Source organism: Leptonotus elevatus, chromosome 9 (genome assembly GCF_054856555.1).
Source record: "Leptonotus elevatus isolate MCC_2025b chromosome 9, RoL_Lele_1.0, whole genome shotgun sequence".
Taxonomy (NCBI): Eukaryota; Metazoa; Chordata; class Actinopteri; order Syngnathiformes; family Syngnathidae; genus Leptonotus; species Leptonotus elevatus.
In genome coordinates, this window is record NC_141247.1 from 24,137,564 (window position 1) to 24,154,458 (window position 16,895).

The 16,895-nt window shown below is 40.5% G+C and overlaps 2 protein-coding genes and 1 long non-coding RNA gene across 3 annotated transcripts in view; 1 reads left to right on the plus strand and 2 right to left on the minus strand.

The window, feature by feature from the left end:
- Positions 1 to 2,597, minus strand: part of map7d3 (MAP7 domain containing 3) — a 32,374-nt gene extending 29,777 nt beyond the window's left edge. The window contains exons 1-2 of the mRNA XM_086085726.1: positions 2,178 to 2,597; positions 1,850 to 2,105 (exon numbers count right to left, since the gene is read on the minus strand). The gene's annotated coding sequence lies outside the window, so the exon portion shown is untranslated. The remainder of the gene's footprint in view (positions 1 to 1,849; positions 2,106 to 2,177) is intronic.
- The window catches only part of adgrg4a (adhesion G protein-coupled receptor G4a), an 18,359-nt gene continuing 1,464 nt past the window's right edge, over positions 1 to 16,895 (plus strand). The window contains exons 1-27 of the mRNA XM_086085713.1: positions 1 to 95; positions 194 to 341; positions 1,883 to 2,509; positions 3,048 to 3,145; positions 3,221 to 3,282; positions 3,395 to 3,422; positions 3,649 to 3,686; positions 4,236 to 4,384; positions 4,527 to 4,577; positions 5,723 to 5,806; positions 6,044 to 6,129; positions 6,212 to 6,282; positions 6,358 to 6,385; positions 6,489 to 6,511; positions 6,592 to 6,734; positions 7,300 to 7,429; positions 9,057 to 9,163; positions 9,252 to 9,468; positions 10,914 to 11,079; positions 11,161 to 11,313; positions 12,019 to 12,162; positions 12,383 to 12,428; positions 12,646 to 12,749; positions 13,778 to 13,899; positions 13,986 to 14,254; positions 15,169 to 15,274; positions 16,427 to 16,710. Of these exons, the coding sequence (XP_085941839.1) occupies positions 272 to 341; positions 1,883 to 2,509; positions 3,048 to 3,145; positions 3,221 to 3,282; positions 3,395 to 3,422; positions 3,649 to 3,686; positions 4,236 to 4,384; positions 4,527 to 4,577; positions 5,723 to 5,806; positions 6,044 to 6,129; positions 6,212 to 6,282; positions 6,358 to 6,385; positions 6,489 to 6,511; positions 6,592 to 6,734; positions 7,300 to 7,429; positions 9,057 to 9,163; positions 9,252 to 9,468; positions 10,914 to 11,079; positions 11,161 to 11,313; positions 12,019 to 12,162; positions 12,383 to 12,428; positions 12,646 to 12,749; positions 13,778 to 13,899; positions 13,986 to 14,254; positions 15,169 to 15,274; positions 16,427 to 16,710 (3,406 nt within the window). The 5' untranslated portion in view covers positions 1 to 95; positions 194 to 271. The remainder of the gene's footprint in view (positions 96 to 193; positions 342 to 1,882; positions 2,510 to 3,047; positions 3,146 to 3,220; positions 3,283 to 3,394; positions 3,423 to 3,648; positions 3,687 to 4,235; positions 4,385 to 4,526; positions 4,578 to 5,722; positions 5,807 to 6,043; positions 6,130 to 6,211; positions 6,283 to 6,357; positions 6,386 to 6,488; positions 6,512 to 6,591; positions 6,735 to 7,299; positions 7,430 to 9,056; positions 9,164 to 9,251; positions 9,469 to 10,913; positions 11,080 to 11,160; positions 11,314 to 12,018; positions 12,163 to 12,382; positions 12,429 to 12,645; positions 12,750 to 13,777; positions 13,900 to 13,985; positions 14,255 to 15,168; positions 15,275 to 16,426; positions 16,711 to 16,895) is intronic.
- The window catches only part of LOC147168897 (uncharacterized), a 23,806-nt gene continuing 20,615 nt past the window's right edge, over positions 13,705 to 16,895 (minus strand). The window contains exons 7-9 of the long non-coding RNA XR_015096028.1: positions 16,423 to 16,701; positions 13,976 to 14,249; positions 13,705 to 13,908 (exon numbers count right to left, since the gene is read on the minus strand). This is a non-coding gene — a long non-coding RNA (uncharacterized LOC147168897). The remainder of the gene's footprint in view (positions 13,909 to 13,975; positions 14,250 to 16,422; positions 16,702 to 16,895) is intronic.

Sequence of the window (16,895 nt, forward strand, 5' to 3'; positions counted from 1 at the left end):
CCTTCACGGCAACATCTACCAGTTTAATACATCAACATTTTTTTGTTTTTAAGCGCTTGCTTGGCGTATTTGACCACTCGGACGAGACCGTCATGGTAAGTCAATAACGCAGAGCCTTTTAAACAACATTAGGGGGTTTAAAATAGGAGATTGAACGCAAATTGTGCATTTATCTCTTTTTGTGTTGTAGCAGATGTCCATTTGACCGCCTCGGGGGTTCCAGATTTTGCTGTTTTTTTTTTTATTTATTTTTTATTTTTTTGCTGCTGCAATGAACTCTGTGACGAGTTTATCTTCCCAGACTGCTTGCGTGCTCCTCTCAGTGTGTCTTCTGGCTTCACGTAAGACTTCCGATTCAACTTTGAATGACCTTTTTTTTTTTTTTTTTTTTTACAAGCTGTGTGAGAATGTTGAAATGTTCCGCTTAAGAATGACCAAATACATTTGGAAGTAAAATGTTGAAATGTCAAAGACGAAAGCAACGTATCGGGTTATCAGAAAGTGACATTTGCAAGGTGCGATGACATCAATGCCACAATATTATATTATAGTTCGTGTTAAATATTGTAATAATATCGATATCCCATTTTTTCCCCAATATCCTGCAATTTGTATTTGAAGCCGTGCTCTTGCTTTCAATCTTCCAGAAATGTCCAGTTGTGATTTATTTGCCTGACAAAAGTGAAAGCAGACTTGTTGAAGATAAAACACATATGTTAGTCTTTGATGGAGTGACAGCAAACGCACTCAAAATCGTATTATTGAGGTACTGTTTGTCATGCATATCATTCCAAAGCCACTAGAACTATTAGGTTTATAATTCATATATTAATATTATTTAGGGGTGTCAAAATTAGTGCATTCATTTTGAGTTAATTTTAAGTTCCTTTAACGCCACAATTATCATTCTTTTACGCGCAATTAATGACCATAATTGGAAAGCCTGTACAGGGGGAATTCCAGTCGCAACGCAGCAGACACATCCACATCAAAATTTAGCAGTAATAAATGTAATAATAATGCAATATTTGTGGAGACTGGGGTGAAGTTGTATTTTACAATTTTAAAAATGTGCAGAATTTCACAAATTACTTATTGTTTAGATTAAGCTTTTAATATGAAAAGAAAAATGCTCTGAGCTGTCACCAATGGCTTACAAATGGAATTATGCCATCTAGTGGCAGAAAATGACCTCAACACAAATCAATATCACACTCGTTTTTTTCCCCTTTTTACAGTACAGTTCATTATTTTAAATTTAACATTTTATTAATTATGAAATTATTATATCAATGACTAAAATATACAGTCATATTTCTATTAGTTTAACATTTTATCCACTTATGAAGCGTATGAAAACTTAGAAAATAATTATTGTACATTTTGTTGTACATTTAGAACATATATCAAATTTGTGAATAATCGCGAGTTAATTATTGAAGTCATGTGATTAATTACGATTAAAAATTTTAATCGCCTGACACCCCTATTATTAATACTTATTATGATTGCTCACGTAGTTATTTGTCAGTACAAGCAAGTGCAACAAAGCCATGTCTGCCATCTAGTGGGGAATGGTGAAGCTACAGTGGACCCCTACATACTTGTGGTTCGGCACCCGCAGATTCATAGTATTTTTAAAAATACTTTGTGAATTTATAATCTTGTCCCATAAAAGAAAAAAAACATAATTACTGTTTATCAGCATTTTTTGAAGATTGTTTGGGTATGAAAAACAAACTTCTTTTTTGTGGTCATTGTCCGCCGGCAGTTGCTCATCCTAATCTATGTTATTACGTCGCGTAATCAAATGTTTACATTTTTGACTCTAAGAGCAGCCTTTACTTGCCTGATTGTTCCATCTGCGTTGCGTTTGTGTCAGCCTCGGGCAGCAGCAGCCTGTGGGGCAAGAAGGTCCACTTCAGGCTTCGTCCATGCCTGTGGCAGCTGCATCCAGACACCGCGATGCCCCCCCTCCACAACCTGAGCGTATGCATGCAACTGCGACGCGCTTATGACACAGAATGGACGGCCTTTGTCTACAAAGCACCGGGAAGTAGACATGTGGAGCTGGGCCTGGGGGGCGCGGGGGAAGGGCTGCTGGTCTGGATTTTTGGACAGGAATGGCATCTCAACGTGGGGTTGAATGTAAACCAGTGGTATTCAGTCTGCCTCACCTGGTCTGGGGGGTCCGGTAGGCTGCGGCTCTTTCTGAACGGAACCATGCACAGTGACGTCCCTATTGCAAACGTCAGCGCAAATCAGCATTTGGCCCCGAACGGCACCCTGACTCTGGGGGTCTCGCACTACGTGGATGCCGGCGGCGCCGTCAAAGTGGAGAAAGGGAACAACCTCCTGGGGGAGATCGGTCGGTTCAGGATGTGGGCCGGCGAATGGAGCGAGGAGGAGCTGGGGAGGCGGACGTGTGCGGACGGAGATGTCGTGAGTTGGGACCTGCGCCAGTGGAAGCACGACTGCCCACCTGAGAAAGACGACAACCTGCAATGTGGTAAGGAGATACACAACAAGATGTCGCAGTGGTTCTCAATTTCCAATTGTTGCAAAGTTGCGGCTAGGGATGTTCGAAACCACTTGTTTTTAGTTCTAATCTAGTACTTTTGACGTATAAAATTTAATTTAACACAATGACAAAAAAAAATTATGAAAAATGATCTCTTTATTAATTTACTTGTTTGTCAAATTTCTGCAGTATAGCACCAACTACTGCTGAGGAGGACTTACTCTGTCAGATTTGTTTTGTTTTATTTTATTTTTTGCCTCAAGTATTGGTGTCTGGTATTGGCAGCCTGCATGAGTACCCGTTACATAAAAAAAAAAAGATACCTGGCATGGGTACCCAGGACCACCCATTCCTCGTTGTGACCCATTTTATTAGAAAGTCGTAAGTCATAATTTACATAATCAAAGGGAGTATAAGTACACAAAAAACGTGAATAAGCATTCAATACAAACTTAATTTATATACTCAATAATAATTGACATAATCTAAATATGATGCTTTATGTTTTTTTGTTTTTTTTTAATAGCATGGTCCTTCTTCAAAATCAAAATGCAAACATCCCTCGGCCAGCAAAAGCAGGCGGGAAATTGTTCCGAGTCACTAACAAAAGTGACCGCACAATGGGTATGAAGCAAGTAGCAGCACGTGGAAAACATTTGTCAGATTTGTCGGGAATTCACCGTTGCCATCTCTTATCAGTTGGAGAACATTTTCCCTCGGGGCATTTCCATCAGCAGCATATCTGTGGACTCAAATGCCAGGTAACTCTGCCGTGAGATGTAACTCTTTTTTTGGGGGGGGGGGGGGGGGTTGATGAAGAGGAAGTCACATGACCCGGAGTTGACGTAATTGTGTCGTTTGTTTTCCAAACAGGCCTACGTGCAACATGCAAGTACCTCAGGTACAGTATGTCGGCAATCACGTGAAAAATGAGCATCTTAAAGACAATAGGTGGACGTCTCTTTTTGTTTTCTTTTAACTATATGCGAAACTTCATAGTTGTGGCAGGGATGAAAAAAAAGGAGATCAACAGCAATGACAGGGCATAACATTATAATGAAAAAATGTTGGTGTAAAGAAAATGCAGCAAAAAATTATTTAAAAAAAAACTAATATGATTTTTCCAGGAATCAAGAGTTGTGTCATCTACCGCCTGTAACAAATGGTGAGCTCAATTCAATTCTCCAAAATTAAAATTATAGTGGTGCCTTGAGATACGACTTTAACTCATTCACTGCCATTGACGGCTATAGACGTCAAAAATGCATTTTTAACTATTTCTATTAGTTTATTTAGTTCATTTATTTCCACTTTTGTTAACAAGAGTATGAAAACCTAAAAAATTGTTTTATTGTACATTTAGAACAGATATAACATTTGCGATTAATCGTGAGTTAATTAGTGAAGTCATGCGATTAATAAAGATTAAAAAATGTACTTGCCTAACGCCCCTAATTTTTAATAGTCAATTTTTTTTAATTGCGTCAGGTGATTAAATTTTTTAATTGTAATTAATTGTATGACTTCAATAGTTAACCCACAATTAATAAAAAAAAACATATCTGTTCTAAATGTAAAAAAAAAAAATCCTAGGTTTTCATACTCTTGTTAACAAAAGCAACTAGTAGAAATATAAATTGAAATCATATTTTAGGGCAGCACAGTGGTTTCGTGTAGCGTTTCTCTGAGTAGCAAGTCTTCCATTCACGTCAAGTTTTAGCTCGGAAGTCAACGTCGTGGTGGAGCCTGCAGCTAACGTCCAAGTGGTTCAGACCAACATTTCCAAATGGCTGAGTTGGACCTTCTCCAACGGCTCGCTTATCCTGACGGCGGAACCCAACAGCATCCGCGTGCTGCCAGTGGGTTAGTTGCAAGTCGTAAACAGTCCTTCTCGTGGCGTTAATATCAGATTGGTCAAATATGGACTGGACTTCATGATTATTGATCTCAAGAAAACATCATTGTGTGTCATGTAGCAATTCAGACACTTGATCTTTTTGTACAGAATCATCTTCGCCTGTCACGACACAAGCGGCGCCCACTTTGCCATCCTCTGGTAAGCATGCAGAACAGTATATAAACAATTTGCTTAAAAGTATTGCTTCTGGCAATAAAGTGCCATTTTGAGGCATCTTGGCACTGAGGCACAATGGTGAAATGTGTTGAGGAGCTTCATTTGGACAAACATAGTGCTTCGACAACATCTCTTGGCATTTATAAGCAATTGTTAACAATTACTGGCACGTTTTAGTTTTAGCTATTGATAAATACTACACGAACGCTTGAATCCTTGCTTCCTGCTCTCATCTTACATATATCTTCAATGCATGAAGATAGCAATTGTCAAGAAATAGTAACTTACTGCGATTGGCTGGCAACCAGTTCAGGGTGTACCCCGCCTACTGCCCGAAGCCAGCTGGGATAGGCTCCAGCAACCCCCGCGACCCTTGTGAGGACAAGTGGTACAGAAAATGGATGGATGGATGGATAGTAACTTACTGCTAACCACGGCTAAACTTACAGTAGCTCCTATCCAACATTCAAAGATCTTTGAACAGCTGTAACGTATCACTACTACTTTCCTGTTAGCAAGTGCTTCAGCGGCATCTTGCTAAAATAATGATCTCTCAGTTTACTCGCTAAGTAAATCCAAGTCCAGAAAGTAAAAACCCTGCCGCAGTTTGGCTTTAGCCCCATGAGCTAGCTAGCTAGCTCCCATTGTGCTCGTTTACCTGCTCGCTAGCTAACTCCCGAGTTAGCTCCCATGGTGCTCGCTTACCTGCTAGGGAGCTAGCTAGCTAGCTAGCTAGCATCAGGGGCTGTCTAAAGCCAAATTATGGCAGGGTTTTTACCTTCAGGTGCTAGCTAGCTAGCTCCCTTGCTAGCTCTCATGGTGCTTATTTACTTGCTAGGGAGCCAGCTAGCTATCTAGCTAGCATCAGGTGCTAAAGCCAAACTTGTTTTCTTTTCTTTTATTGGCTAAAGGCAAACTGTGGTAGGGTTTTTACTTTCTGGACCTGGATTTGCCACCTCTGACCAGGCAGAAATTGAAGACACATGGAGAGATTTCAAGTCATAATCTTGAGATTCTTAATAACATTTATAAACCTATCACTGGATTATCTGGTAATCAAGTCTACTGGTTCATTTGGTGTGTTTTTTTTATTTATTCAATTTGACTTATATTTCTGCACTTTATAGGAGCAGGTACAACCCAAAGGGTTCCTGAGCAAGCCGCTAACTTGTCAACAACACGAAAACCTTCAGATACCAACGTGACTATAGGTCAGTATAGACTATAGTACTCTTGCTATTCATCTATATGAAGACACTGATCATGTTAGCGTTTTTGTACAATTATCAACAACGATTGAGCAAAGTAGATGCATAGCAATAGGCAACACTTTCTATAAATATCTGCACAAACAATTACTTCAACATTCCTGGTGAACAATTTTTTTTAGAACAGACAAAGTTGATAACCACTGACGTTGTGTGACATTTGTTTTTTTAATGGCCCAGTGCTAGCAGACGTGTTTATGAGAGCCAAACAAAAATTGAACTTCACCGGCAACGCCACAAAACCAAAAGAAATAATCGAGCAGTGGGTAAGAAAGATCATGACAAACAAATCTTATTAGGATGCATTTGCATGCAATTTGCATTCATTGAATTCTCTTGTGTCGAAAGTTGAGAGAAAAGCTGGAAGTGAACGGGACCACACTCGTGTTGAATGCCGCCATAGCGGAGGGTGCCCGCAGGTGCGTTATATGATGACTCAACCGCAAGCATGCATTGATTAAAAAGTCCGCTCTGAATTGATTGTGCATTCGCAGGAATGCAGAGAGATTTCATGTACAGACGGTGAGTGCTACAGTATGTAATGAAAGGATGTACAGTCATGTAATGTTGGATGAACCAATATTGGTCTTTGGTTAACACAAGCCTCTGGCTTCCTTTCTTGTAGCGTTTCCATCAGCAAGTCATACAGTAAGTGACTTTTCTGTTAGCCCCCCCCGTCTCTGTTTTCTCCTCATCTTAAAATGGCGCCTTGTGCGTTTCTTCAACAGGTACACGTGTGATTTCCATGTTCAGGATTACAGCGCAAACCCTATTGAGTATATTACATCTTTTATAAGCACCGCCTTGGCGCCCATGTATGAACACGACTCCAATGTTATTCAAATGACGGATATAAATCTCAAACAAATATGTAAGTATACCGTGTCAATAAGTTCAAATGCTTTTTTATTTTTTTATGACTCAACGTTACAGTGGAACCCCGTAATCCAATATCCATAGAGAATAATGCAAATAATGTTATTTCTAGTTGTTTTCAATTACACGCGGATGTTTCCCGCTGTATTTTGCTTTATGGATAAAAAATTAATAACGTGAACTAACCATTAACCTTAACTTAACTTTCAATTTAGTCACCGAATCATCAATAAAAAAAAAAACAATCTCACTAGTGAGTTTCATGACATCATCTCATGCGATGATCATATTTTGCACCATTTTCGAGAACAATCAAATCATCAATCAATCATTTTAGCAGCATGTTGACTATTTGGCAATTAAATGTTGCCAATAAAAAAAGTCAAATGTAAAGTTAAACACGTGGCCATATTTAATCATTTTGAGGTCATGCGGACATTTTGCGATGGTAACCACCAAACGTTTTGTGCAACTTCAGGGGCATTTGACTTGATGGGTTCCACTGTATTTTATTGTGTGAAACATGCGAGAGATATGGGTTTTTTTTTTCTCTCCTTGAGTTCCTCAAAACTGTTTGGAGAAATTGACGACGACAATCTACGGTGAATACGTTTGGCCTGAAACCTTTCCTCAAGTTCTTCAGACCATGGGCTGCATAAAGCCAAGCTCCCAACGAGCTTTCAGGCTTTGGTAAGCTCTCATTAGAGTCAAGTGTGACTTCATGTCAACTTTTAGCTGGATACAAATTCCTTCATCTTTGCTTGTCTATGTCACTTATCTTCAATCATGACTGTGGGTGAGGTTGGGTTTATCCCGGCTGACGTTGGGCTGGACCTTGGGTTGCTCGCCAGACTCGCCAGTCAATCGCAAGGCTACACGCCATATTCTCCCATGTGCCTGTGTCAAAAAAGCCGCAAAAAGAGAAGTTTAGAACCGACTTCTCGTCACACTTTTTGACAGGTGTGACTTCCCTCACTGCCCCGCCCCTTCACTTCCGGTCTAAGTCCCGCCCCTCACTTCCAGTCCCACCCGCTTTCCCCAAATATGGACTTCCTATGATGTCATACTTCCGGCGGCTCAGGCCACGCCCCGACATGTCCCTGTTTTGACCCCGCCCCCTATGCCCAAATATGGACTTCCTATGACGTCGTACTTCCGGGAGTGGCGTTTGATGAGAAGTAGATGCTCGCTTTTCAGCTGCATGGATTCTCCCGTCTATTTGAGTCTTTCATTTACGCACCTTCTCTTGGGTAAATATTAAAAATCATGATGTGGAAAATGAAGCAATAAGAGCGACCGAGCGTCAACGTGGGCTTAGTCATCTCAGCAAAACAACGTTTATCTTGGATGATGCTGAACGAAGGCGGGAGTTCTTTTCATACGGGTCTATTTACTTCATAAATAACCTGTTAACCTCGGTCAGAAGAATCTGTTTCCATGGAGACGGCCCGGCACACGCAATCGAGAAATAGCTTGAGTAGTTCATGTGATGGTGGGCCTGACGTCTCCATGACATTATATCACTACAGCAAGGATGACGCGTCCCAAAATCTTTCATCTTGGTTCATTAACAACTCTCAATTGTTAAGTTGAGAATGTGAGTCTGAACGGTCTTCTGTCTACGCTGTATATGCTGTGAACAGTCCTGAGTGGTTTTGGCTTGGATTGGCTCCAGCTCGCTCACACGTGACTCTCAGACGATGTTTTCAAGCGTTATGCGCTAGGATACGTCTTTGTGTTCGGTTTAGGTGAACGGTATGAGATTTTTTCTAATAGGTTTTCTGGTGAGCTAACAAATACACGCACGCACGCACGCACGCACGCACGCACATACACATACTCACCCACACACACACACACACAAAAAAAAAAAAAAATATATATATATATATATTTAAAAAAATAATAATAATAATAATAAAATAAAAAATAAAAAATAAAAAAAAAGAGCAATGATGATGACATTTCCGAATGAACAATACTGAGCTCTTAAGAAAAAATAAATAAAATAAATAAAATAAAAGGATACGTCTTTGTGACAAGAGAAGCGATTGAAGAAAAACGTTTGGGATAAATGACCTCGCGTCATATCTTCTATTCGACTGACACTTGACGCGCTCAAATTGCGGCGTTAAGAGAAGAAGGCTGAAGCCATTTTGTCAGGATTCTCCCATCACTCTGCCTCGGTCGAATGACATACAAGTTGTTTTGTTTACTCGTGCTGCCAGCTTGGGAGTGCATGCTGATGTCATGGAGAGACGCACGCAATTGTATACAATGCCTAATGGTTATTTATCTGCCATCCGGTTGTATTCAGTGAATTACACCTCGAAAACGACACAACCAGCTGGGCCCCTCCGGATATGACAAATTGCAGTCCACTCACGTCCATTTCCGACCTCGAAAATATTACCGTCACTACTGGTAAGAGAAGCAATCACATCTCAGATCCAAATTCTTATTTGAGTCTTTCCAAAGAGGGGACATTCGAATTCCTTGTGTTGCTCTTCAGATAACGCCGCAGAAGTCGTGGATTTAATCCAGGGCTTGGTAAACGCCACGCTGGGCAACGCCACACAGCTTCCGCCCTCCGAGCTCAACACGGTGGTGGAGAAACTCCACCAGGTGGTCCAAGTCACCACCGTCACGCCAGCACTTGGCAACGACATCATGCACGTTTTCTCCGACATTTTAGTATCCGACACGGACGTGGCCCCAGTGGCTGTCAGGTAAGGAAACAGACGCAAGCTAATGCTGCAAACAACCGTGACGCTAATCAACGTAATCGGCAAACTTTGAGGCACATTAGATGCCGCTCTTTGCTGCCACCTTGTGGCATCTTGGGCTCAGGGAACCATGTGAAGAGAGGAGTTTCATTCCATTTCTAATAGAAAAGAGTGATTTGCCGCCATCTTGTGCTATCTTATTAACTTATTCACTGCCATTGACGGCTATAGACGTCAACAAATTATTGAACTATTTCTATTATTATTATGTTTATCATTTTTTTCCACTTTTGTTAACAAGAGTATGACAACTAGAAAAAATATATATTCATAACAGATATAAAATCGTGAGTTAACTAGTGAAGTCATGCGATTTATTACGATGACAAATTTTAATTGCCCGATGCCCTTAATTTTTAATATATATTTTTCTTTTTAAAGGTTTGCTTTTGTTTAAAAGAAAAAATTATTAAAAATGAAGGGCGTCAGGTGATTAATTTTTTTAATTGTAATTAATCGTATGACTTTACTAGTTAACTCACAATTAAAAAAATAAAATAAAAAATTATTTAAAAATTAGGGGTCGTGATAAATTTTTTATAAGTGTAATTAATCGCACTTCACTAGTTAACTCACGATTAATAACACATTTTATATCTGTTCTAAATGTGCAATAATTTTTTCTAGGTTTTCAAACCTTAAACAAAAGTGGAAAAAAATTGAAACTAATAGAAATCGTTAAAATTTATTTTGGACGTCTATAGGCGTCAATGGCAGTTAATGAGTTAAAAACCCTTCTGGGTGGCCGTAAATTACGTGTGGATTTTTGCTTCATCGTAGTTGTACGTTCTGCCATCTTGGGAAGAGAATTTGATCACTATCAAAGATCGATGAACACAAAAAAACATTAATTGCAAATTGCAGGAAATAAATAATAACTTTCAGACCAAATGAGCTCAATTGGATCATTTCCCACACCAGATGTCTTTTGGCACAGCATTTGGGAATCACTCAGTTACCTTCTTCCGATTGAGGCTCATTTGGGCAAATTCCCTTGCCGGGGTTCGAGAAATGGAATTTGCCTAAAATGACTGCTTCGACTTCTTGTTCAATTTTTAGTCTTTTAGATCTTTTTTTTTTTTTTGGTGGCGATTACTGAAATTGGTGTTGGCAGATTGACTTTTTTGTTTTCATTTTTTTTTTAATATCCAGGGGTCGCTACTAAGTAAGTCTTGGGGGCCCGTGGCTGAATTTTCAGAAATGATTCTCTCACAGGTGTTCATTCGCTGGAAGAAAAATTTGGTTTTGTGTATTTTTACGACATCGAATTCAGTTTTTTTTTAATGGTGTAAAAAGTTTGAGACCACTGCAGTAAATGAGTTTGGCAAACTTCTACTTGGACGAACATGTACTCAACATTTTATTCATCTCTCCCTTTGCCAAAATAGCGTCCTGAACCTGACGGATAAAATGGGCAACACTATGAATTTCCCGAATGAATCGCTCAGTTTGACGGCCCCTTCATTGGCTCTGTCCATGATCGACGTGGATCCCGAGCGATTCAGCGGCCTCACGTTCGCCGCCGTCTCCATTTCCGGGTTGCAGAAGCCAAATGTAATACACATCATTTCCTATTTTTTTGCCACGCTCGTCTAGTTCTAATGAGGAATCATTTTTTTTGCTTGTGTTTTTCAGGTGCTTGTCAACCAGAGTTTTGACGGCAAACCAACCCCAGAGGCGAATGCGACCATATCACTGCCCTCTACTCTCTACAACTTCCTTCCACCTGGACAGAGGAACAAAACCCGGGTCCAGTTTCAGTTCTATGGAACCCAAGACCTCTTCCAGGTAAGCTTGTGAATCTTTTTTTTTACGTTTTTAAGTTGATTCGGTCTTTCCGCTCTTTAAAGCATCCTAGAAATTGATGATGATTGGCGGCACGGTGGCTGACTGGTTAGCACGTCCGCCTCCCAGTGCAAAGGTTGTGAGATCAAATCCGGGCTTCGGCCTTCCTGGGTGGAGTTTGCATGTTCTCCCCGTGCTTGCGTGGGTTTTCTCCGGGTACTCCGCTTTCCTCCCACATTCCAAAAACATGCATGGCAGGTGAATTGGACACTCCAAATTGTCCATAGGTGCGTGTGGATGGTTGTTCGTCTCTGTGTGCCCTGCGATTGGCTGGCAACCAGTACAGGGTGTACCCCGCCTACTGCCCGAAGCCAGCTGGGATAGGCTCCAGCAACCCCCGCGACCCTTGTGAGGACAAGCGGTACAGAAAATGGATGGATGGATGGACTCAATTTGCAGTCAGGAGAGCCAGGGTGTATCCTTAGCTAGGCCAACCAAGTAAGCTAGCAGCTAGCTGCAGTCGTATCTCCGTAGAAGTGCATCCTACTCTCTTCCTGTACAATAAATTGAAAAGAGAACTTTGTCCTCTTAGCTATCTCCTGCTATCTACCAATGACGCGGTTCCGAACGTACGTGACATGAGTTGAGTAGATTCCAGGCTAGCGAACTGGTGGCTTTTAAGAATCACCTTTTTGGTATCGCCGACAGGACCCCCAAGCAGCAAACGCAACGCACAGCAACTTGATGTTGAACTCTTACATTGTGTCGGCGAGCATCAACGGCAGCCACGTTAGCAACCTGAGCGACCACGAGAGGGTGGTGATCACGCTGCGTCATGGCAAAGCCAAACAGGTGAGACCGTCCACAGACTCCAAAAAAGGGACTTTGGAGGACATTTCAAGGATGACGTTAAAATACAATACAGCTCTTACAGGAGAACTCAGGTGGACGTTGTTTAAACCTTTGAATGCACATTTGTGCAAAAACCTTACTTTTTGTAAGCAACGTGTGTCTATGGATGAAAAAATAATAATGGCCGTCCTGACTTTTTTTTTTTTTTTTTTTTTTTTAGGATGCCGACAAGGTGCTGTGTGTGTTTTGGGATTTCCAAGGCAATGGTGAGTTTGTGTTGGGGTCTCGCAGGTCTACAGTGAGATTAATGGAGCTCCCTGGTGGAACACTTCAATAAAAGTGCAGGGACTTTTCTGCCACTTTAATAATGTGTGTGTGTGTGTGTGTGTGTGTGTGTGTGTGTGTGTGTGTGTGTGTGTGTGTGTGTGTGTGTGTGTGTGTGTGTGTGTGTGTGTGTGTGTGTGTCCACTGTATGTGTGTCAGGTGGGCGGGGCGGATGGAGCAGCCTGGGTTGCGAAACTTGGCCTCTTTCGCCTTATCAGACCAGATGTTTGTGTGAGCACCTCACACATTTTGCTCTGCTGCTGGTGAGTCATACTGCATGGCTACGTTTTTACGAAGGAAAGCGTTGCTTAGCGGGGGGGGGGGGGGGGTTGGGAGGATCAAATCAGCTGCTATAAATAACCACACTTAGGGAGTTCAAAGCGGTCAGACAGTTATGTAGCATGATTTTTTTCCCCCCCCGATGGATTGGTACTACCACAGCATTAGAACTCGCAATAGTTGTATCCAAAATTCACCTGTAGAAATCTTTTCCAAATTGTCTTCAATGTTGACAAAAACACACGTTAACAAAACACGCATGCTGGGCTTTGATAACTGTAAATTGTCTTTGATGTTTACAAAAAACACGTTATGTTAGGTTAGTGAAGATTCTAGATAGCGCCGCTCAGTTATGAAGAAAATATTCATCACAATTAATTTGGTAATAATTGAAATCACGATTAGGATAATCATTTGTTTTTGGTTTTTCTTTGAAACACTATAATTATGCAAGTTCCTTTTGGACCAAACAAGATTGATTAAATTAGTCATTTTAAAATAAAAAAAGTATAAATTTAAATTAAATTATTTTAATTTTTGTTTACGATTATGCCGATTTTGTAATAGACTCAATTATCTTCACTTTACAAAAATGTGTTTGAGTTGAACTTGCCTTTGGTGTTTAGAAAAACACTTATGTTATAAGTTATTGTAGACCCAAAATTGCCTTTGATGTTTGCAAAAACATGAGTAAATAAAAAACAACAAAACATATGTTATGTAATTGAAGACCCAGAATTGTTTTTGATGTTTACAAAAACACAGCAAGTTACTGAAAACTGCTACTGTTTACAAAAATCACATCTTTGATGTTTAAAAATGTTAAATGAGTGAAAATCACATTTGCCTTTGATGTTTACAAAAATGTATGTTTGATTATTGAAGACTAAATTGTCTATTTTGTTTACAAAAACACATGTGCTATTGAGTACTCTTAATGATCTCCACAAGATCATTTATAAATTATTTTTTAAAATGATTATTGATACAAATCTTTGTGTTTTGATTACAGGACGTGTCCAGAGCTCCCATCAGCGAGGCTGACAGTCACATTTTAAGCGTGATCTCCTACGTTGGCTGCGGCATTTCGGCCATCTTCCTGGGCATCACCCTCCTCACTTACCTCGCTTTTGAGTGAGTCATCTGAATGCAAAAGTGAAATGAGCTCATTTGAGCGTGAATGAACAAAAAGAAACTCTGTGTCATTCACCTGATTCCAGAAAGCTCCGTCGTGACTACCCGTCGAAAATTCTCATCAACCTGTCGGCCGCCTTGCTGGGACTGAGCTTGCTTTTCCTGCTGGACCCGTGGCTCTCGTCTTTTTCCGACTACAGCTTGTGCATCGTCACCGCCGCCGCGTTGCACTACTTCGTGCTGGCCTCCTTCACCTGGATGGCCCTGGAGGCCTTGCAAATGTACTTCGCCCTGGTCAAGGTCTTCAACACATACGTGCCCGCGTACATCGTCAAGTGCTGCGCTGTCGGCTGGGGTAAGGAAAAGACGGGAGAGTCTGAGAAATTAACTCATTTGCTCCTAAAAATGTGTAAAAACTATTTTAAATATTGGCATGGTCCCAAAAACGTATTTATATGTTTTTGTTTAATTCTAGAGCATACAGAAGGCTTTGATGCAGCCTCTGAACTGAAGAAAATGCTTAAAGCAATGGTAGTTATAAAAATAAAAAAACGGCCAGCAGGTGGCAGCAGAGAGTTCAACCAGGGCCATGTTGCAAAAAAAGGTCACAAATTTGTGAATAATGATAAAACTTAGCTATATTCAAAACGTAAACAGATACAAATATATATTTTTTCCTGATGAAAGAAGAGACTCTAATCTTTGTTTTGGTAGGTTCCATGTTTTTTATAGCAATAGAACACAATAGTCTGTGGGGCTTGCAAAATCTGTCAAAATCCAGTAAAACAGCTGGGAGCGAAGGGGGTTGCTTCAGTGAAAATGGCTGGGAGTGAATGAGTTAAAAGAAGAGAAATATCGCCGACGATGGCCTTTCACTTGTGTAGCACTTTTCTAACTTCAACGTACTGAAGCTTTAACATTGTCCTGATTCACCTTCTGATGATGCAGCGTCAAGAGTACGGATGTTTAGTAGCTTGCGTCTAGATACAAACTTTCTCAAATAGGACATTTCTTGAAGGCACATTCTCCATATTTGCCCTATTAAACGTTAGGATGTCAAGCTATTTGGGTCCAGGAAATGTAAATAAATAAATGTCCATGCCGCTATATAGGATGCCGTTGTTTTTTGTTTAGTTGGTGGAAGAGAGTCAAGCGCAGGGAGCTGCAGTCCAAGATTGACCATTTAAAGTGGCTGCTTGTAAAATGTTGTCAGAAAATGAGGCTAATGGTGTTCTGGAAATGTGCCTGCGTCTTGTTGTGTCCTCACAGGCGTTCCTCTGCTCATTGTCAGCTTGGTGCTGGCCATAGATAAGGACGCCTATGGGTACATTGGGGTCACAACGGCTGCCGCGCAGAGGAACTCCAGCGACCAATTGTAAGTGCTCCCAACTATAGTATGCATAGTATGTAGCAAATTTGTGCAAAATAAGGTTACATCCAATTTTACGGATTATATTGGAAATGATGACACCATAGTTTCCTGTCTACCAGCAGGCACATGCACGCAAAATTGTGCTTAAGCATCTGCCCTTTTGCCCTGGACAAAAAGTGCCCTTCTCTGCTACAGCCTATTTTTTTTTTATTCTTCTTTCATATATTTCGAAAAAAATCTAACTAACCCTCTCTGTCATCATTTTCATCCTTAGTGTTTTGATTCTTGAGGGGCATTTATTTGAGAATTGTACTGTACAAAAAAAAAAATTGTCTAGTTGCAATTTCTAGCAAATACATGCTCACGTTCACACGAATTAGGGATAGAGACCGATTGTCGGCTGGGCTGATTATCGGTGCCGATATTTGGCATTTTGACAAATATTGGCATCGGCCTTTTTAACGAATGTGAGGGCCGATAAAGCTGGTATGTTTGTTTGAGTGGTGAATGCTTGCGAGCGTTGCCAATTTAGGGTTTTCATCAGGACTTATAAGATGTTTGTTTACAGACAGTTTTTACTTATTCAGACCATTTTTTTCTGTTTGCAAAGATCTTTTGAAACCTTTTACAAACCCGAAAATCCCAAATTAGCTCCCTTCGCATGCGTTTGTCGCTCAGTGAGATACTTTTTATTTTATGGATTTGTTCACATTTTCACTTTATAATAACGATGCTGACACTGGGAACTCCCAACATTGTTTCTTTTTTAATAAATAAAATTAAGAAATGATGTTGAAATTTTTGAAAAAAATATTTACATTTTAGGGAACTATTTCCTTGCTTAGTTTTTAATTTAGCTTAACACGTGCTGATGACCCTGGAACCTCCCTGCAATTTTTGTTATCATTTTTCAACAAAGCTGTCAATTCTCCATATGTTTAAAGGAAAATAAAACAATAATATGTTCTCTTTTACTGGATGAATATTGGCTTAAAATATCAGTTATCGGTCCCCTTGACTACTAATAATTAGCAGCGGTATCGACCTTGAAAAAAACATATCGGCCTATCACTATAATAAACCAACCAAATGAGCATTTTGCACTCTGATCATAACAATATTGTGGCTGTATGATGTCTTGAACTTCGTACCTAGCTGCTGGCTGCGGAACGACACCTTCTTCTACGCGACGGTGGTGGCGTTCGTCCTGCTGGTGCTGTTGTGCAACATGTCCGTGTTCGTGGTGGTTCTGCTTCAGATCCGGCGGATGGCCGCCAACAAAAAGGCGTCGGCCAGCAGAAGCGGCGCCCTGCGGGACTTGCGGGCGGTGGCCGGCCTCACCGTCCTGCTGGGTCTCACCTGGCTCATCGGCTTCTTCTCCTTTGGACCAGGCAAAGTGGCCATGATGTACCTCTTCGCCATCTTCAACCCTTTGCAGGGTAAATAATAAATACAAATATAAGTAATGCAAAGACATTCAAACATATATTGAGCAAGAGCACAAAAGCGATGCATGACAAAAATATTGCACAAAAAGTGTGCTGATATCTTCAGTAAACTAATACAGTACACATAATTCCCAAAGATGCATATTAAAAAAATAAACTTACAACTGTTGCTTTCT